Source organism: Poeciliopsis prolifica, unplaced genomic scaffold (genome assembly GCF_027474105.1).
Source record: "Poeciliopsis prolifica strain line A6 unplaced genomic scaffold, Auburn_PproV2 SCAFFOLD012, whole genome shotgun sequence".
NCBI classification, from domain to species: domain Eukaryota; kingdom Metazoa; phylum Chordata; class Actinopteri; order Cyprinodontiformes; family Poeciliidae; genus Poeciliopsis; species Poeciliopsis prolifica.
In genome coordinates, this window is record NW_026562387.1 from 9,823,462 (window position 1) to 9,845,787 (window position 22,326).

The following is a 22,326-nucleotide window of genomic DNA, read 5'->3' on the forward strand; positions in this document are numbered from 1 at the left end:
TGGTTGCAGTTCTGACCCTTAACCACAGTGACCATCTGGGGCATCAATTTGGGTGTGCTTATAATACCAAAGCGACTAACACAACCACATTGACAGTCTTGAGGTTGAAGCTAGGCTAGTATTGTGCAGGGCTGAAACGATTCATCAAAGCTATTGAGTAATTCGAGTACCTTGATTATTAGAAGTCCTCGACACATCATTCAATTACATTTACATTTTAGCGCACTGTAATCATATTATTTTTTATTTTTTTGTTTTTGCTTTTGAACTTCATGTGTGTGGTGTGCAGCGCTTTAATGAGCTGATGAAGAATGCTAAATGCAGTTAGCAGAGGCACAGAAAGCTTTCCAATAGTGCATCCTCAATGCGGCAACACCTCAGCAGGAAACATTAAAGTGTAGGTTGGACCTAAACAAATCAAATCCAATTTGATCAAGCCTGTAAGTGTTGTGTCCAAGCCTAATTCAACCTGACTAACTTTAGAGGCCTGAGACCAAAGTAAACTTGACATACTACTTTAAACTGCTGCTATCAGTTTAACATACTGACAGATCTTTGACTTTGTGTTATGTTGGCTTATTACTGTAACTTTCCCTTAGCTTGTATTGATATCTTCAAGCTCCATTTTCTCACTTCTTGTACTTACTAATAAAGAAAAGTAATGATGTGAAAAAACAATAAAAAATAGATTAGAAATATGTGTAAAAATAGATTTTTCATACTTCAAACTTGAGACTGAAAGTGAAGTGTTGCACAAAAAGGAAATGTTTAATGTCTCAATTTAAGTTTGCTTTTTAATTTTTAAAGTTAATGTAAAATAGTTTTACTCTTTAAACATATTTTTTTCATACTTCAAACTTGAGACTAAGAGTTTGATTGAATAATTGTATAGTTTAAGTGTATCTTAAATGTGTTTTCTTAAATAGGAAATGAATTGTTTACTAGCATTTTCTCTGTCATATATTTCTTTAAGTAGCTACTAGATGCTCAGAACAATCTGTAAAATACTTGATTACTGAAATGATCATTTTAGTGTATGACCCAGCTAGTGACCAGCCTTAAATTTATTCCTAACTAAAATGGCGAGAAGTACATATTAAGTGTGCATCATCATAAAAACATTACTAAGCATTTTGAAGGTTTGCTGTGAAATCCTCAGATATTTAGCTTGGTGCTTCTAACTACAAAAATGAACAATACAGAAAGATTAAAGGAGCTGTCTGAGCTCCAATATGCAGACAGCATGGTGGGAGATTTGAAGAGTTTAAAATCAGAATCATTGCTGTATTTAAAAAAAAAAAAAAGGTACAAGTGGAGCATAATTAAAACAAATGCAGACATGCCCACATCTGGTCATGTCAACCCACTCTTCCTTAACACAAACTGCCACATGCTAAAAGAAACCTTAAGAAACCCTAACGTGTCATCATTAGACTTACAGAAACTCTTGCCATTGCTGATATAAAAGTGCATTCCTGTACAACCAGAAAGTGAGTGCAGCAGAGGCAATGTTTGCTCATCAAGAAAAATGAACTTAAAGCTGAGTTGAAGTCACGCTATTAAGGCTCCCGTTGAGTTCATGGGAGCCGGGCAAGTGGTGTGGCCTATATACTTGATGCATACTTTGGTGCAGTATTTTCCTATCATGAGTTGTAATGGAGAGTTCCTATACATGTCAGTGCAGGTGAACCTGCTCTGCAAGAGAACATTCCAGATTGTCCAGTTTGAGTGAAAGGACCTGGAGTCGCACCAACACAAATGGGCGGGGGTGGTACATTTATCACATATTGCCTCTGTCCTAGTTCAATGCAGTGACTACAAACGTAGCTTGAATATTGCTAAAGCTAAACAAGTGAAAGAACGCGGGCTTTTGGAACAATGTTCTTTGGACACACGAGTCCAACACTGAATTATTTAGACACCAGCATCTTAAGAATAATCCAAATACATTAGCGGAGAAGAGCTTCATATAAACTGTAAAGTATGGAGGCGGAAGAATTGTCTTGTGGAGATGCTTTGCTATAGCTGATCCGCCCCAGTTCAAAATTAACAGATGGAAGGCTCTGGAATGGAGTAAAGTCTATTTATTCTTTTGAGATACTGTGGCTTGAAACCCTTTTAACATGTTACAGCTTCAAGTGCAGAGTGGGAGAAACTGGCAGACGTCTTGAAGGAGCAACTTGCTAAAAGTTATTCCAACCGAGTAGGGTACTGCCGGTATTTAGGAAGGAGGGTGTAATTTCTTTGCTGTAGAAAATGCTTGTATTTTTTTGTTTAATGTTATAATTTTAAAAAAGATAAATTAGCCATCTAAGTGATCTTTTCTTAATTAAAAAAAAAAATTGATTGGCTTTTCTAATTTTTCCACCATTGGTCTCCCATTGCTTTTTTACAACTGTTTTCCCCTCTTGTTGTTTTATGTCTCTACAGTCCCAAGCGGAGCAACGAGAAACGCAACCGCGAGCACGAGAACAAGTATATTGAAGAGCTGGCAGAGCTGATCTTCGCCAACTTCAACGACATCGACAACTTCAACGTCAAACCTGACAAATGTGCAATCCTGAAGGAAACTGTGAAGCAGATCAGGCAAATAAAGGAGCAAGGTACAAGTGACAGTCTGGTTTATGCATTCTGAATGAACTGCAAAAAAAAATTTATTGGCCCCAAATAATAAAAGTGAAAGCTTGATCAGGTTTATATTGAATATTTTGAATTTACAGCTCGTAGTGGAAAAAAAAACATGTTGCTAGATGATTAAGTGACCATTTTAAGGTTTTTTTCAAAATGCTTTTTTCAAAATGTTCTTTTTAATCAAGCAAAGATCAGTGGGGATATTCTGTTTTTTCTTCAAGGTTGCTTCAAGGCTAAAATTTCCTCCTGTTGTAAATTTAGAGACAGATATTAGCTTGGTCCTTGCTTTTGAGAAAGCATATCTTATTCAAAAAAAAAAAAAAAACTTGGCCTTTTTAAGATGCACAAATAAAACCAGTTAATAATGTTTTATTTGACTCTACGTCTGCTATGTAAAAGTGACTAAAGTGACACAGAAATCCCATTCCATATCAAGCCTTCTGCATTCACTTAGAGCATAGCAAACGAAGGGCTGGTTCATCCTCTCCCTCTCTGTCCACTATACCCTGGTGGTCAGGCTGGGGAATCTTTTTATAGCTGCTTATAGATGCTGAACGTTGTGCTTTGAGGGAATGCCTTAGGTTCTTTTAACTGCACTTCATTTCTCACTCTATGGAAGGGTTGTGTCAGATGTCAGTGCTACTGTGAAAAGGTGCAGTTTAAATCAAGTCTTTTTTTTTCCCCTTTGGTAAAGGTCTACAAAAACTTTATTTTTTCCTGTGGATATTGATGTGGTACAGTACAGGCCATTTTCTTCTAGTCACACTTGAACATGGGAAAGGCAAGAAAAGATAACTTTTATGGAAGGCAGATGTGTTATATACTTGTAGGTGAGAAAATGGGTGCAATAAAAGAGCTACCTGCCTGAATCTACATATATCTATAGTCAGACTTGGCGAGCTTAAACGACATATTGGCAGATTTAGGCAAAATCTGTTAGTGTGATTCACTTGTTTATTCACTTGTTCAGACACCAGCTTTTTTAATGGTATTCTATTTTTAGATGCACCTGTAAGTAAACTAAAATGTTTGCCATACAGGAATAAAAAGTCTCAAATTTAGAGACACTTGCAGAAACTCTAAAATAAGCCAGATAAGTGTATCTTACCACCCACCACATCATAAGGAGGACAGAAAAGGAAGTAAAAGAAATTTCCAAGCTTATAATTAGAGAAGTATTTCAAGATTGGGCTGGTCAGGGGTCACTTAATCTAAACATCGGCTTATTCAAAGGCGCTGTAGGAAAAACATCTCCTCTTCCACAGTCACAGGTCTGAATGTTCCTTTTTCCAGATTCTACACTTACTTTAGCTAGAACAGTGTGTTTTGAGGCGTGGCAAGAACTGAGCTTTCAGGCAACAAACACTAATGTGGGTCTAATGGGAAATAAAGGGTGAATATGTGGAAAAGCATTTAATGCACACTGTTTAGTACAGTGGGGGATCTGTGATGCTGTGGGCCTCTTTCTCTTCCTGAGATGTCCAAATAGAGATTTGTTGTAGACGCAGATTTAAGGGGTAAAAAATAAATAAAAAATCAGTGTTTTTAAACATATGACCTCATGATCTTTCAAAGTTTATATATTTTACAACTGTCTTTTAAACAATTTTTTATTGCTTATTGATACTATTGGCTTTTTAAACATTTATAACACCTATTTGAGTTTAGTTAAAGAGAAGATGGTATTAGAAGATCTAGTATGAAATTGTGATGCTCCAAAATCGTGCTCTAGTCTTGTTCTCAAAAACTAGGAAATGGTAGAAGAAGAGTGCGAGCTAAATGCTTTTTTGTTGGTAGGGGTGAAAGTAAATGTGACACTAACAATGTTGTAAAAAGTGAACATAGTGAGCCTATTTTTAACTACTAAATAACTACTCAAATTCAAGGTCTGAAGTTATCCAGGTATCCAGTGTGATGTTATGCTAATGAAATAGCTGATCGATTAATTCAGTGTGTGTGTGTAGGTAGGTAGGTAGGAAGATATGCATGCTGGTATATATTTAAGGGAGCTTCTTGCATGTTTTTGTGCTTTTCCGCTGTCGATTCAGCTATAAGTTTCTGAAGTTTGAGGATATAAGCCCTGTAAGGTCAACCAAAGAGGAAGTTGGGGTTGCATCCAGCCACAATGTTATGAGCTCAAAATAATAGAAGTAATTAGTAGATGAATGTTTCCCTCTTCAGTGTAATGATTAACACAGAAAGGATTTTTCTCATCTCATTTCATGTAAGAAAAAATATTCTTAGGTAAAATTTTAAAGCATCTTCTCAGACTCAGACAGGTCTACCTCCTGAGTGGAAAGCTACCAAAAATATTCTAAATGAAGGAAATGTCATTGTAATTGAATGAGTGGGGTTTTATAGTTGTGGCATTTATGACCTCAAATAATTCTCCTCATAACTTGGGCTGTAAATTAGTCAAGATATATTACGTTTTCTTACTTTTTCTTTGCCTTGTTAGTCCATAACCAGATGAATACAGCAGTGTGGAACAGGATATTCTCCTTATATCATTTGGTTTTGTTTGTGACACTTTACCTTACTAATTCTTAAAAATGTTTATGAAAGATAATCAAATTTGATACAAAATTCAAATGACAGTGGTATAAAAGAAAAAAAGGCATTCTACACAACTTATCCATAGTTGAAAAACTAATTATAGATCTAATATTAATGATAGGACTTTGCAATATCTGCCTACAGGCAACTTTGCACAATAAAGAAAGCAAAAAAATGCACCACTGTTCTGTAACTTAATGAGCTTGTAAAACATATATGGTGCCCTGTCTTGCCAGTTTATGATGTAGTTGTTAATACGTTACACAATCCTTTTAATTGATCAATCGCTCCTGCTATCTGTGGCACCGTGCCACACTTCTGCAAAGAGACAGAAAGCCAGGGAAGGCAGCCATGACAGTGAGTGATGGGTCTGCACTCAGAGCAGCTGTGTTGGTCTGCAGGACCCCACTGGGCCTGGATAGGTCCTGCTGATGCACGGATCATTAATGCTGGAAAAGATTAATACTCGTCTGTGGGCTGTTGCACAAACCCGCAGCGCAGAGGGAAACCTGCATTCGTGTCAACTTTCACACATCCATATCCATAAAAAGGAAGAGCGTGATTCTGTTTGCTTCTCACCACAATCTTTTGTCACCATATGGTCAGCTCTCTCCTTGGCATGGTGCGCCCGTTAAATGTGCCCCCCCTCACCCCCCAAACAGCCCACTCATATTCCGCCTCTCATCGTCTGCTTGGAAAGTAGGGCAGCCTACGCTATGAACATAAGGCCTCCCTGCATGTTTATTAACCCAGTCACATGGACAAAGTCATAACTCCTTATTTTAGTTACTGAAGCTGAGAGGAATCTCTAATTGTTCAAATCTAAATTAAATGTTTGGTGGTGGTTTTTAAGGGTTTGAATTTTTCATGTTTCTTTATTAATTAATTTTTATTTATTTATTTTTTTTATCTGTTGTTGCATTAATTAGCATAGGTATGTTTTTAGCAGGGATACACAATGTATCAGCATCAACATCAATATTGGCCAATATTAGTCTTTTTGTCCTGACCACAACTTTAGTAGGAAGCGTTAAATTAGAGATCACCTAATATTCCCAGATCTGGCAGGTAGTGGTTGGAAACCAACTCTGTTCTGCCTTCCTGTTATGTATTTACTAATATTATTGCCCTCTCTCACTTTATCACAGCCTTCATAAAGGACATGTCTACAGATATTATAGAAAAGTTTCTGTTTAAAATTGATTTATGCATCCTTGTGTTTCATCTGACTTAATTTTAGACGGCCAATGATGTTGAAAGCGTTGATCGGTCGACCACGCTAAAATTCAACCAGTTTTGGTCACCGGCCCATTTCTTTATGCATCTATAAATTCTATCGAATTAGTTTTATCCTAGTTACTGGTGAATTACATTTTAGTAACATGTTTCACACATTGTGCAAATACAGTATAATCTTGGAGTCTGTTCTGTTGCAAGGAAATCTATCTTTTTCTCATTTGGTGAATTTTCTAAATTTGTTAATGTATTTTGAAAAGCTAACTTTTGAACTTTAGATAGTTGAATCTAAGTTCATATTATTATTGATGATAACATGATTTAGTTTGTTTGTGGTATTGGATAAGTAAAATGTTCTACCCTTCCTGGGAACAATTTGTTCTCCTATTTTGTACATGAGTTGTTTACACATTCTCCGTGTTCCATGATAGCCTTTTTTTTTTTTTTGCACATGACAGTGTAATCCATCCACTGTCTGTCACCAGTGTGGCAGTCGTGCGCTCTGACACGCTCGTTTACAGCAACCTTTCACTTTGTTTGCCGAGCTGTGCTTGGGCTGGAGCCACGGCCGCATTGTTTTCACAAAGGGACCGAATGTGTTTGCTTTGTTACCAGATGGATACTTGTTAAAATCCCTGTCAGCCAGTGACCTCTTTTAAGTATGTGGGTCGACAGCAGGGGGAAATGCAGAATTGTTTGCCTGTGCTTCTTCTCTGTGACCTCTAACTTTTGTCTTTGTGTTGTTGTTGTTTTTCTCTCTCTTCATTATGAACTTGTTTCAATGGATCCCTGTATGTGGCTTTTGAGTTTGTCTTATTGATTTATCTAATCACAGAAAAGGCTGCAGCAGCAAACGAGGAGGAGGTGCAGAAGGCTGATGTCTCATCAACAGGCCAAAGTGTGATTGACAAAGATGCCTTGGGACCAATGATGCTGGAGGTGGGTGGATTGCATTTGTATTTTTCATTCATGATGTAATTTGCAGTGCCTTGCCATTTAACATTTAACATTTTCTTTTAACGTCCTCGTTTTTTTATTGAAATTATTTTAATATATCCAGTCTATATAAATTTTTGGTGCATATCTCTCAGACATTAAGAGATTAAAATGTGGACTTTATTCTTTGCACAGTAACTTGGATTGTACTTTTCTAGTCTTACAATAGATTATTAACTAGATCATTTAAGCACAGTAATAATCTCTCAAGTAAACCAGTGTTTCTCAAGCCTACTCCTCAGAGTCCACTGTTCTTTATGTTTTAGGTATGTCTAAACTGACTGTATTGCCTCCACAGTAAGCTTTCATATGCTCTAGAAGCCTGTTAATCACACATTTGTTTAAGTCCGGCTTGAGGCAGCAGGAAAACCCCTTACAAGATTGGGGGATTCTGAGGATCAGTAATTTTAGTCATTCCCTTGTAATTCATGTTGCATGTTTAGCATTACTGTCCCACAAGAAGGAGTCTTGAGTCTTAAGTCTTTTGCAGCCCCTAAAAGCCCTTCCTAAAGGTTTGTCTTGAGTTTAGCTGTATCCGTAGGTTAAAAAGTTCAGTCTTGATTTCCTGCTACGTCTTGTTCCACACGTCTGTTGTGCCTCGAACCACAAAAAGTGATGTTCTTCTCGCCATCCTTCCATTATTGTCAGATTTATGGAGAGATTGACAAATAGTTGTCCTATGAACAGATTCTCCCACCTGCAACTTCTCCAGAGTTACCATAGTCTTCTTGACTGCCCCCAAAAAATAAAGTTCTCCTTGCCCAACTTGTCAGTTTGTGAATGGCTTTCTCTTGTTTTACTCTTTCAATGTAAAGATGATGTTTCCGACCGAATCCTGCTTAATACTTCTCCAGAACTTTAACCCTGATGCGTCTGATCATGTCTCCACAGAACATCTGTATTCATACTGAGATCAAATTATACTCGGGTCCAAGATTTCATCAGATACTCCACTTAATAGTGTCACACTAAGTGAAATACTCTACCGCAGGTCAACTCACCTCTTGAAATTATGATTGATGCCTAACGAAGAGTACCATTCACGGAGAACAATCACAGCTGTGCCAGTAGTGATTATGTCAGAGTGTAGCTGTGTGAGGCTAAAGCTGCCAGCATCTTGTATCTGCCCCTGATTGGCTGTAAATCACCAAGCTGAGCAATGGCTTGGTTGTACAACAGAGAGCCTCTGAAGTGCTTACGTATAATGGGAAAGAAAACAAGAGCTCATCGAATGAATCAGTCCATTGAGTCCGTCCTCTCACCCATTTCCGCCCTCCCCGGCTTGCTCAGGTCTCCCTCACTCCCCCTCCCCAGCTACCACCCCTCATCTTCCCTTCTTTCGCCTCTAGATCCGTCCTGTCATGGAATATTTATAGCACTCCTGGTCCAGCGTCACTGAATCGACACAGTAACTCGCGGCTAAATATAGCCCAACGCAGCCTGCAAGCTTTCCCATCTGTCAGCAGTCCCCAAAACACGGCGATAGGCCATTCACACCAGCTCCGCTCCGAGCCGCGATCCTTTCCGCGATCCTGGACTCATTACAGGCCGTTCAGAGGAGAAAGGCCAGCAGCAGAAATACACATCCCCATTTCCCTTCACCCCCACCCCTCTGAGACTCTTTGCTCTCCAAACACAGAGAGATGAAGAGGAGTGTGGGGAAACATTGTGCCGCTCTTTTAACCTTCCGTGGACAGATTCATTACGTCACATCACTGTTACGTATACAGTGCCTTAAAAAGTATTCATATCTTCTTTTCCCAATTTTTTGTTGCAACCATAAACTTCAGTGTATTTTGCTGGGATTGTATGGAGTAATGAAGTGGATTTTAAAATCTGTAGTTTGTTCTATATGTGGAAAAAGACACTTTAAACAGATGAGAGCAGCATTTTCTTCTTTTTTTTTCAAACCTGATGCTTATATTTCTGGATAAACCAACCCAATGCAGAGAAGCCTGGTGGGTGAGGCATAATGTTGTAGGAATCTTTGCTTTCTTAGAATGTACTAGTAATTGTTTATTTTTATTTTTTCATGGTTTTGTAAATCAGTGGAAGGAAATGTATACCAAAAGACTTTCCACTTCGTTTGTAGGGAAAGGTGGTTCTGCAACGTATTAACCCCAGGGATCCTGAATACAAATGCGCACCAAATTATTTTATTTTTTCATATTATTTTTAAAAATATTCACTTTCATTTTATAATTACATAGTTTCCACACACTTTTAATGTCTTAATGCATCTAAAATTAAATTCTTAAATTCTGAAGTCTTAAATTCTTAAATTCATTTAAAAACTGGACATTGGCCTTAAATACTTTCATCACAGGTCTTAAATTTTGTTGTGGCTGAAGTTTTTAATCTTGTATATCCTAGATTGTTTTATAATCTAGGACTAAATAAGACCTTAAATAAGTCTTAAAATCTTAAGATCTTCTTTGCTGTTGATCTTTCACATAAAATCCCAATAAAACATTAAATATTTGGTTGACACAATCTCCAAAATCTCAACTTGTATGAATACTTTTACATGGCTTTTGCACCATCTTCAGATTGCTCATTACCAAACTCTATTATTGTCATGTTGCAGCAATATATAGGCTGTAGTTATTGTTCACAAGTAAATAGAGCTGGGAGCAGGGATTGTACAATTATTCCCAATGTTGCCGTTTGGAACACATTGACTTGCATTGGCTCAGCCGTCTCTCCAGTGTATATTTAAGGAGGGCACTGTAAATTAAAAGTATTGGCTAACAGCATTGAGCAACGGTGTCTGGAGGAGCATTAGAGTTGGCACTTCGCAATGTTTATTCTGTCCAGTCCATGTTCTTTCCTCACACAGGATGGACTTGCACAACCACGTTGCAGTTTGGAACAGGCCCAGTTAATGCACTGATGGATGAGGTAGCTTTGAGTTTGTTTTTAGATTTGGAAGTGTCAGAGCAGGCGAGGGAGAACCTCCATCATGCTGTAATCTTGGATCAAATGGAAGGGTTCAGCGAACCTTAACATTTTGTCTGTGGGGGTGTTAGACTGTGTGGTTTTGTAGCTATTTCAGGAATGACTGAAAATAAATGTATTGTATGTCGCGCTAAAAGTTTCACAATTGTGTAGTTTAACTGTAGCGATTGATTAAGCAGAGCTGAAGAGCAGATGTCTTTGGTTCTATCGTGACACCAGCTTTACAATTGCCAATGTTCTGTTCCTGAAGGCTGTAGGTGATTTGATGGCCTAATTGACACCAGCTTGTGTGTAATGGCTGACCTGGGGCTGTGTTCTTTCAATTAAGTGCTGCTCCTCCTTCTTATGCTTTAATCAGCCACATGGGTTTATTCTGCTTTTATCAGCTTCACTGATGTTCAGCTTTTTTTAAGCTGGTACTAATTGTACCAGTGGTTTTTCTGTAAGCATAATGTAATAACATACAAATACCAGAGAAGGCGTTTAACATAAATGAGGGTTCAGTGTGTACTCCACTTTTAGGTCGTGGGTCGTTATGGGTACGGTCCAATTGGAAAATGGCAGATAATTCAAATGTTGCTTTCTGGTTTCTCTGAAAAAAATAAAGAAATCTCCCATATTAGACAGGAACCTCTTTAGTTATTTTTGCAAAACAGTTAAAAAACTTTCAACCACATTTTGCTCCTCTAAAGGCTAAATGACAAACAATAACTTGTCGTGTATTTAGGATCATTTAGATAAAAGTTTCAATTGGTTCTTCATGCAAGTTAAACGTCATAAATTATAAAACAATGCAAAATTACAAACTAAAATTAAATTTGCTTAAACTAAAATAGTAAGTTACTTATCTTGTTTAAACATTTTGGTGGGAGGTGGAATGATGCTTCCTACAGTCACTTAATTATATGAGGTTTTGTCTTGCCATACGCCACTCTGCTGCCATTTCACCACAAACTCAAGTCTTGGCAGGGCTAATTTCTAATCAAGCAGTTTGTGTCATTATTAGCTGCTTTTCTTGCATTAGTTTGGTGTGGAGAGCTTTTATATAGAAGCTTGATCTATAATATTTTGTGTTGACAGTTTTAAATATGAATTAGAAATATTATATTTGGAGTTTCTCGAGGCTGCTTTCTCGACTCACTTAATGTGTCTTAATGAATAAAAAAAAAACAATCAAGCACACACCAAACTTAACATAAATGGCTGCATGTTTGTAAAGTAATAGATTCTATTGTCATATTGGTCTATAAGGCATAGAATAATCTTAGGCTTATGTTTTACAGTGTTAATTATCTATCTCTGATATCCCCTTAGGAGCTACAACTAGAACTAAATTAGAGGAAGCATCATTTAGACTCTACGCTCCTCCACGCCAACATGAAGTGTCCAGAATTTGGTGGCTTCTTTAAATTGGGACTAATAATCATTTGTTTTTACTGCAACTTTTAGTAGCTGCTGTTTTTGAGTGCTTTCATGCTAAATAATAGAGATTAAAACCCAGTAGGTCTGAAGAAAAACACAATTACTTGCATCAATAAATTAAAGTTGCAGTTTTCCCTTGTCTGAGGAAAGGAGAGCATATTAATTGTTGATATTCCCCCTTTAGGCCATTTGCAGCAGGGTTATTAACATAGACTGATTAATGAGGGTGATTACTGCGCAAATAAAATCCTAATTATTCATGAATTGTGTTTTTGTGAGGAGGAACTTTGTAAACAAACTCTAAACCGTCTCTTTGCCCCTCCAGGCCCTCGACGGTTTCTTCTTCGTGGTGAACATGGAGGGCAACATCGTGTTCGTGTCTGAGAACGTGACCCAGTACCTGCGCTACAACCAGGAGGAGCTGATGAACACCAGCGTGTACAGCGTGCTGCACGTCGGAGATCACGCCGAGTTCATCAAGAACCTGCTGCCTAAATCCCTCGGTTAGCCCTCGGCTTATTCTCCCTGCCAACAAATTCTGCCTCTGCTCCGTCCACCTTGTATCACCTGGTGCTTTTTATTAGCCATGTCGTTGTGATTTAAATGTTTATGGTAGTTTTTCAGTGCCGGAAAGCTGGCTTGTAAAAAAAAGAAACACACAAAAAAAAATGCAGTGTGCAAAGATCCTAAAAGTTCTTCTTTTTCTGTTTTGCTGATGCTCAGCCCAGACTTTTTCCTCTCACTCTTCTCCTCATCCTCCCTCGCTTTTCAGCTAATTAACTTCCTTTTTTGGCTTCTCTCTCCTGTCAGCAGCATAATGCTCTTCCTACATTCTCATTTTGTGCCCTTCCTTCCCCTTCTCTTCACTTTTTTTTATGTTTTTCTCTCATTCTCTGCCACACACCCCTATCAAGATCCTCTTTTCTTGTTCTCAATTTCTTATACTTTCTAGCCCACCCATTAAAGTCATGCTTTGTGCTTATTTAATGTAAACAATACAACTGTCTGTGCAATCCTCAGCTCAGGAATCCACTCCCCCCTCGTCCCCATATCATCTTGTTCCCTCAAATTACAAGATGATATAGCAGTGAGCTTTGTGTCGCTGCATCCCGTCAGGAGCTCCGAGTTCTCCTCTGCTGGTGCTCCGGATTGAGGGCTGAGTACCCAGCCATCTGGGTGGGAGAGCTGCGCAGAGCAGAGTACCCTGGAAATGATCACTGGGCTGTGTCCCAGTTACTGGGAGATTATCAATGCACTGAATGAGATCACAAACCAGATGGAGTGTGATGGGAGTTTGCTATAAAGAAATGAGTTGGCCATACATGTCTTTTTTATCTTGCTTGTCGTGCGTGTGTGTCTCTGAGTGAGTTATTTTGTGTCTGTGTAAGTGTTGGACAGGAGAAGAAAGATGGGCAGTGATGTTTTGGGAGGACGTGCATATGGAGGCCTGGCTGTGATGCACTGCTGTGGATGGATGGCTCAGGGTTCCAACTGCTCATTAAAACCGATCTCTACCCAGCAACAGCTCTCCTCTTTTTCGCACTTCCTCTGCCTTCATTCTCTCTACGTTGCTCTCATTATGTCTTCCACTTGCAGCGCGCTCGCCTCCTCTTGGCTCGCTCTTTGCATACTTCATGTTTCACTGTTCACTTTCAGTCACAGGGAAAAGTGTCCTCCTACCCCACCCACCCCCACCCTCTTGCAGACTATAAAAGTCTCCTTTGCCTCACCTCTCTCTCTCTCACTCTCTCTCTCTGTCTCTCTGTCCGGCAGTCAATGGCGTCCCATGGTCCAGCGAGGGTCCAAGGAGGAACAGCCACACGTTTAACTGCCGAATGCTGGTGAACCCGCACAGCGAGAACCAGGACGAGTCGCACGAGCCCCAGCAGCAGAAATATGAGACCATGCAGTGTTTTGCAGTGTCAGAACCCAAGTCCATCAAGGAGGAAGGAGACGGTATGGAAGTGGGGAAGAGATGGATTGGAGGATCAGTTGACACTAAAGTAGTGACCTTATAAAACAACCTTGGACAAGATGGGGGTTTTATTTTTTAATTTGGCGTAACATTTTGACATATCTGCATATTTCTTACTTGTTTGGAAGTGGCTATAGATAGAAAATAGCTATAGCTACTTTTTTTCTACATTTGTAACTGGGAATGTGGATCTTGCATACTTAGCAAATCCGTAACAACTTATTAAGCCTGATACAGACGTGCTCAAAGCAAATAATGATGCAGCAGCACAACTGAACAGTGAACACATTTAAACTCCAGCGTTTTATTTGAGTACATTTCTTGTTTTATTGGAAAAAATTAAATGAAATGTGTCAATGTGAAAATTTGATCTGGAAATCTGGCTTGATCCAGACAGGATGCCTTTTTTGAAAGTTGTCTGTTTCAAACGGTTGCAAGGGCAAGATTAACATGGCTCTTTTTTCTGCTTAGGAAGAACTGGATAAAAGAAGTGATATATAGAATTTCATAGAAATTAATCATCTTAGTTTTATATATATACACAAAAGAAAGATGCTTTTTGTTGCATTTGTTTGAAAATTGGTTTTAGAGATTAAAACGAAATGTCCCAATAATAATTTTAAAATCAATTGTTTCTCAAAATGAAATTGTTTAAGTACACCCCATCAAACTGAAGGTTTGCATTTATTCCTGGCGAGATGGAAACTACTTAATGGGACTGATTTATGTCATTCATATTGTTCAAACTCAACATGTAAAGGAAAGTGTTGCAAAGTCATGACCAATATTGACAAAATACAACTTCTCAGTATAGACCATAAAGAACTCAAGGTCAGGGTCACTCCTCATTACAAACGAGGAGTAATGAGATCCTTTTTCTAAATGAAAATAAATGATATACATAATAACAATTAAAGGATATTTTTGATATAAATGTAAAATTGGATAAACATAGCATTACTCACAAATAGATAATCGTAATAAATGGGCTGTTAATGCTGTTTGTGTTTTCATTAAGCCCCCTTTTTTTAAATAATAGTATTGCTTGCATATTTAAATGATGGTTAATGCTTCTTCCCCAGTTATTTTATGTGTTTGTGAATCGCTGAATATTGCAAGCCCCTGGTGGCCATAATCTGTATCGCACTGTGATAAATCCTTCAGTCATTGGATTGTTGTTTCAAACTCGATGCCTACAATACTTTCACGTCATTTTACTTCTGACTGCTAAAATTACGACCTTTGAAAACTGAAAGAACACAGATTTGTGTCTGTCACTTAGAAATGAGCGTACGGCAACAGAGGACACTTTTCTGTCTATGCTGACTTTACTAGATTAGGCCCCTTTGTTTCTACTGCATTACACGAGCGCTCTTTACATGACCTCCAACCAGAAACGCTTTCATTAGCCTAGAACTATGAACTACCCGACATAAAGGGCCAATGTTGCCAGCTGTTTTCCGGCAAACATGAGAACATCTCTGGCTGAAGGTGTGAGAATGATTTCGGGCATTTCAGCACCAGAGCACGATCAGCGGTTACAGATGGAGGAATTCGCCACAGACAGAAAAAGAAAGAAGGGAATTGGGGGGGAAAATTAATAGCGATTAAGATCTTTGATGGCCAGACCTCCCATGAGGTTCTATACACACACGTGTGTGTGATAGCCTGTGGCACACATCTCTGCGAGGAACATGAGGGATTGTGGATATTATTGGCTCACAAAAAGTTGGACTGCAGACTTTTTGGGGTCACCCAAGCAGTTGAATTAGCAAAGTCTTTTTTTTATGTGCGCTGAAGAATAATGTCATTACTGAGCCGTGTTGGGCAGGAGGAGGTGCGATGAGTGTGTGATGGCGCTTTAGCCAGGACCAGACGGAGGCGCGGACGCAAACACTTATCAAGTCACTCACACTCCTTCAAAAGGTCACAGTACATCATTTCCCTCGCTAGCAATAGCTGCTCCTCGCTAAAGGAGCAGAGCCCTGATCCCTGCGCTCATTAATAACTGTATTAATTATGCTGCCTGGGAATAACATGCATTTCATTATCACTCCCTCCCTCTGTCTCTATCCTTTATGCCCCCCTTATGTTCCCCTCCGACTCCCTCTTCGTCTCTCCTGTTTTATCCCCGTCTTCTTTGTTCCATTCTCCACCTCCATTCTCCACCTTGTCTTTTGTTCCTGACGTTTATTCGTTCTCTTCTGTTTTTTGTCTTTCTGCTCAGACTTCCAGTCGTGCTTGATCTGCGTGGCTCGGAGGGTGCCCACAAAGGAAAGGCCCATGCTTCCCACACATGAGAGCTTCACCACTCGCCAGGACCTGCAAGGTACAGGGAATCAAATGGACAGCAGCTACAAACTGGCGCATGGAGATCTTAATTTTCATCTAATTTAATACTTGTTCAGGTTGAGTAAAAGAAAAAGAAAAGACTGCCTTTGTGTTGAAAGAAATTTCAAATCGGCAAACATTTTTACTAAGTTTTTAAGCATCGTACAAAGGCCCCATTAGGATTGGACAAGCTAGTTGCAGCCACCCATCTTGTCTGCACTGTGGGAGTTGAAAAGAAAAACTGTTGCTTACATGCACACAGCTGTGTGCACATCACCTGGCCTCTGATGTACTAATGCAGTTTGTGTGGTATGCACACCCACAACCACATCACAAAAAAACACACCTTAATGGTTAGTCAGCGACATGTAGTAATTTCCTGTAGTTTCCCACCCGGGCTTCCGTAGGTGCGCATAAATGGGAGCCTCTACTTACCGAGCTGTCCGTTAGCGCCACACGGAGCACGACAATCACCATCATTTGTGGCATTCAGTTTGACATTTTTTCCCCCTTAGAATGAAGCAAAACATCATGTAAGCTGCCAGACTGCCTCTGTAGTTTTTTTTTTGACGCCTTAGTGATTGTTAAATATGATGTATTGCTGTAAATGGCTCCTGTTATTGCTGCTGTGACAAGCTGGTCCATGTAGCTGTCAGTCAAGCAGGAGGGAGTTTGTCAGCCCTTTAAGCGGTCTGTTGCATCCATTTTAAATGGCACATACTTGAGGGACAATGTGCACCGCTGAAAGTGATTGCCTGTGTCGACACAAATATCCTGGATGTACTTGTTAAACCAGGTGGCAAAACAGTGACTTTTATTCAACCTGAATTTCTCGTTTAAATATTAAAACTTAGCAGCCAGTTTGGGTTGGGAGATGGACGTTTATAAGTCTGTATATCCACAGCTGCCGTAATGTCCCCTTGTGTGATTAGGCAAGATTACGTCGCTGGACACGAGTCTACTGCGAGCGTCCATGAAGCCGGGCTGGGAGGATCTAGTAAGGCGCTGCATCCAGAGGTTCCATCTACAGAACGATGGGGAAATGTCTTTTGCCAAGAGACACCAGCAAGAAGGTTATTATTTTACATGTCTTCAAAGTTGGTCTCAGAACTAAAACATTAAATTCAATATAAATATTTGGATGGACACTTTTCCAACCAGTATAACTGACCATGAGCTGTATTCTAAAGAGGAACGGGCAGAAATGTCTCTGGAGATGTAAAGCTGAAAGACAAACGGTAAAATGGTTGAACCTGTAACTTAAATATTTGAATAAATTGTAACAAAAAGCAGCCAACCATGAACTTCAGTCCTTGGATTAACCACCAATCTATTCTAATACTAAAACCAGCAGGAACAAATTTGTTTTATTTTATTAAAAAAAAAAAAAAGAAATGTTTTTGTGCTTGCTGAAGTGAAGCCTGTTGTGTCTACAGTTCTCCGCCACGGTCAAGCGTTCAGTCCAATCTACCGGTTCTCCCTCTCTGATGGAACCATCGTTTCTGCCCACACCAAGAGTAAACTGGTGCGCTCATCTGCCACTAACGAACCTCAGCTCTACATGTCCCTGCACCTCCTACAGAGGTATGTCTCCATAGCTACACATAAGTCAGAAAGAAAACTAATCTTAACATTTGACTAAATGTTTCAGCGTATTGATGCTCTACAGCAACTACTGTTTTGTTTGTAGGTGAAGAAGGTAACATCTTTGTTGCCTGTGTGTCTAATCTCAACCGCAAGTGATTTATAACTTTGTTGACAGCGTCCTGAATGTTCTGAATTCAATTTAATTCAGATTATTTCCATTTGCTGATCCCCTTTCTCCTTATGCACTGAATTTCCACTTACGTGGGATTACTCTATCCTCTAGTTTGCACCACAAATGTAATAGTAGTTAGATTAGGTTTATAGTTCAAGTGAAGGATTATGTGTTCTATGAAAACAGTTAATGGTAGCAGTAGCTCCCTCATTGGCTCCATCCAGGAAAAAAAAAAACAGTTTAACACAAATACTGAGCCAGAAATACTTTCCATGTAAGGAAAAGCACAGAAAGTACTTCTAAGATAACTGAGATGTGCAAAAACTAAAACAGCCTCTGTTTACTGCAGCTTTCCACTAAAGAGTCTCACCAACAAACCATTTGCACAAACATAAATGAGTAACTTACATGTGACTTTAAGAGATAATAATGACCATTTTAACGTTTTTGTGCTTTTATGCAATTCTTCACAATTTTGGCCATTTTAATGTCTTTCATTTGATTTTCTGTAAAGCACTTTATGAATGCCAATATCTCCATCTATTAAGGAAAATGACAAGAGTATGTACAAAAGTCGACTACAGCAATATATCTTAATGCGATTTCTTCCAGGAAAGCGACACAGCTCTACTTAAAGTCACTGCCGCAGACATGCATGCGTCGGTATTTTTTTAATATATATATATATGAAACTCACTTTTTTTATGGTTTCCGTTCACAATTACATTTTACGGTTTTGAGTTGATAATTTGTCAAATATTAAAGTGAAGATATTTCCTCAGGTGTTCTTTTTTTGTGTGTGTGTTTGTGTTTCTTGTTTTTTGAGTCCAACTCCATTAAAGGCACTTGGGCAACAATCACAGCAAGGAGAATATGAAAGAGCTTTAGTCTATTTACCTGATTATCCCTTCATGACTATATTTATCCTCATTCCTCTGTGAAGTTGGTTGATATTAAGAGTTATACCCGTGATAAGCTGGTGCAGACGTTACCCAGTGAGTCAGTGAAGTGTTCCTACTCAGATCTAATTTCTTTTTTTTTTTTAGAGTGCATCAGAAATACTTGCAGAGATGTAACTTCCCAGTGTGTTGTTGTTTTTTTTTTTTTTTTTTTTTGGTTATTATTGTTTATGTCTCGAAGTTTAATAATTAAGACATTTTTCTATCTGTTCATTTAGAGAGCACCCGGTGTGTGGAATGGGTCAGGACGTAGGTGGACAGGAAACGGGGATGACCCCCAAACCGATGAACCCCACCACACCCTCCATGACTCCACCGACCCCTTGCAGTTTGCCCGGTTTGGGGCTTCAGGGCCAAGACACTACGATCAGCAGCAACCTGAGACCTTTCTCTCCTCCGGGCCCAGCTGGCCCGGAGGAGAGAAAGCCAGCAGCCATGGGGGGCCACATGCAGGGCTACCGCTACGGCTGCCCCCCTCCGCACCCTAACTACACCGGGGGCATGCAGCCGCCACAGCAGGGCCCCAACTGGAGGATGAACAGCCCCTCTCGTGCCAGCCCGAGTCCAGCTGGGGGGCCCCACCCGCCTCAGCAGAACTCTATGCTGTCACCAAGGCACCGGGGCAGCCCAGGGGGCGCGGGGAGCCCCCGTGTAGCCGGGGGCCTGCAGTCGCCCTCTCCTGTCGGAATGTGCGGCAGCGGCCCTGGAAGTGCGGGAAGCACCCATTCTAACAGCTACACTAGCAGCTCTCTGTCTGCTCTCCAGGCCCTCAGTGAGTGCCACGGCGTGGGGCACGGGCCCTCGCATGCACACACACTGGGCTCCCCCGACCGGAAGATGGGTTCCCCCGCTGGGGTCACGCCAGGGTCAGGGGTTAACCCTCACATGATGTCTAAATTTGGAGGAAACCCAAGCATCGCAGGTGGAGCAGGAGACTTCGGCACTCATTCAGAGGTGAATCAGGGACACGCTCAGGCCGAGGGCAACCAAACGGAGCCTAAGGAGGAGAGGGAGGGGTCCCTGGACGGTCACGACGGTCACGACGCTCACAGCCGCCTCCATGACAACAAGGGGAACACCAAGTTACTGCAGCTGCTCACGACTAAGCCGGAGCCCCTGGAGACTCCCCTGTCACCGGGCGGTGGAGGGGAGGGAAAGGACCAGGCCGGCGCTGGGGCCCGAGGCGCCCACGCGGTCGGGAGCACTCACGCCACCTCACTCAAAGAAAAACACAAAATCCTCCACCAACTGCTCCAGAACAGTACATCCCCTGTAGATCTGGCCAAGCTCACCGCTGAGGCTACAGGAAAGGAGCTGGGCCAGGACCAATCACAAGGTGCTGGGAACCCGTCGTCGGGGGCAGAAATCACTCCCAAGCAGGAGCCGTTGAGCCCCAAGAAGAAGGACAATGCACTGCTGCGCTATCTACTGGATAAGGATGACACTGTAATGAAGGACAAGGTCTCTAAGCTGGAGCCCGGGGAGGTGAAGGTCAAGGAACACCCCCAGGTCAAGGTGGAGAAGCAGGATACTGGATACGATCGGGCCGAGCAGGTCAGTGTTTGAAGAAAACTTTACTTGTACTGTGTTTGTGTTCTTGTTTATGTACACACACATCAGCAGTTCTGATTAACCAGACTGAGCTTGAGCTGTTTCGCGAAGAGGAAGTGGGTGATATGTTATGGCTGAAACGATTAATGGTGATAATCAATGATAGAAACAATTGTCATTCAATTTAGTAAACGATTAATCGTTAACTAGAATGTATAGACTCATAAATAGGGAATTTGCTGAAAGAAGTACATCCTTAGAGCAGTAATTAATCTAAATTTATGCAACAAAATATATACATTTTGCATTTAAGATAAAAAAAAATCCTGTCTGAAATTATGTTCTACCTACAACAAAAGGAAAATTATACAATTATTATTCCATTAATAAAAAAATCAACATATATAACATATAACATCAATAAAATTATTTTAATGTAAAGTTGAGCAGAAAGTGCTGAGCTCTTTGCATGTTAGTATTTTTTTTAAATAATCTCTAGAATGTGCTGTTTTAGCAGACTAATCAATTAATCATCTGAATAGTTGATAGAATAATAATTAAGATAGATGGTTGCAGCCCTACCAGATATTCTAAAATAATAAAAATGCACAAACTTCTCAGGTTTTGTCTGCCAGGTCAACTTCTCAATTCTGCAGTATGTGCAGAAGGCCAATTAAAAGCACAACCCTTACAAAATGTGTTCGCCTGGGGTGTGAAAACTTCCTCCCTGTCCTTGCATTTAGTTTAGTCTTTTCCTGTGAATTTGCCATGGCTGTGCTTTATTAAGGCTTATCAACACATCTGGTCCCCTCACCGCCTTTGTGTTGGCAGCAGCCCGCTAAGGGAATCTATCTGCCAGCTTCAAACAACTGTGACATTTGGAGGGAGCTCCCTGTGGTTCTCTTCAGCCATTTGATCCCAGTTGCATTTGGCCGGAGTCCTCAGGTTTGGCAGAGCTGGAGGCGGGCTCGGCGCTGAAGGAGGGAATGGAGGAAAGAAAAAAAGGAGGGAACAGTGAGAGTAAAACTCAGTCAATTTAACAGGGCAGAGGTTTGAGACTGACCTGCTGATGGCCTGTCAATAAGACTCCTATTCGTACAGGAAGCTAAACCACATTACAGAGAATAACACCAATATCCTTCCTCTTATTGATCTCTTCTTCTCATTTTCCATTCCGAATCGGCATCTTTACACGGCAGTCGTGTTTTCATGTAGCAAGTGTTTAGGTGTTCGCATAAAACGAGGTTGGACACGATTTGCTGGATAATGAAAGACTGAACAAAGAAGAGGGAGATGAGAAAGGTGTAGATACCCCCAGGAGAGCCCAGCCTCGGCATGCAGGGTGAAAATGATGAGCCATATGCTCCTGCGTGTTCTCGCTGCTGCCATGGAGATGGCAGGCAGAGCGATCGCTGGGCTTGTAGGACGTACACGAAGAGAATGCAGAGTTTAATAATGAAGGTTTGATTTTCGTGGAGGTGCAAAGCAATAAAGTAAACCCGAACAATGGAACGGATTCTCCGGTTTTTAACAGCAGCAATGAAATGAGATCGTTATTAAAGCAGTCATTCCTTCAGTCGCCGACGGCTCATTCCAGGCTAACAGATTTCATTAATGAGAAAAAGGACATTTGTTAGACACGCACTAATCTGCGACTTCATTAGTCACATCATGTGTGTGCGTGCGTGTGGTTTTCTGCGCTCTTATGGTGAATCGCTGCTTGGCCATGTGTGAAAGCTGACTGAACTAGCTACCGAGAGTCATCCTCTCCTCTAACCTCACCCACTGCTTCCTCACCCAGCCTTACTCCTCCTCCTCCTCTTCTTCTTCACCATCATCATTTCAGGGCTGAATTATTGATGGCCGGGGCAGAGTTAAATGAGAAATCAAATCCCAGTTATGGCTGCGGTTCACTACACGGCAGCTTGAAGCTTGTGATTCGATCATCTATC

At 40.5% G+C, this 22,326-nt stretch overlaps 1 protein-coding gene across 4 annotated transcripts in view; it reads left to right on the forward strand.

The window, feature by feature from the left end:
* The window catches only part of ncoa2 (nuclear receptor coactivator 2), a 69,002-nt gene that overhangs the window by 29,298 nt on the left and 17,378 nt on the right, over window positions 1-22,326 (forward strand). For all 4 annotated transcript variants that reach the window (XR_008606458.1, XR_008606459.1, XM_055037249.1 and 1 more), the window contains exons 4-11: window positions 2,431-2,603; window positions 7,259-7,362; window positions 12,125-12,302; window positions 13,573-13,755; window positions 16,002-16,103; window positions 17,038-17,178; window positions 17,542-17,689; window positions 19,042-20,377. Coding sequence is in view for 2 of the 4 variants with exons in the window: in XM_055037249.1 (XP_054893224.1) it covers window positions 2,431-2,603; window positions 7,259-7,362; window positions 12,125-12,302; window positions 13,573-13,755; window positions 16,002-16,103; window positions 17,038-17,178; window positions 17,542-17,689; window positions 19,042-20,377 (2,365 nt within the window). In the remaining 2 variants the exon portion in view is untranslated. The remainder of the gene's footprint in view (window positions 1-2,430; window positions 2,604-7,258; window positions 7,363-12,124; window positions 12,303-13,572; window positions 13,756-16,001; window positions 16,104-17,037; window positions 17,179-17,541; window positions 17,690-19,041; window positions 20,378-22,326) is intronic.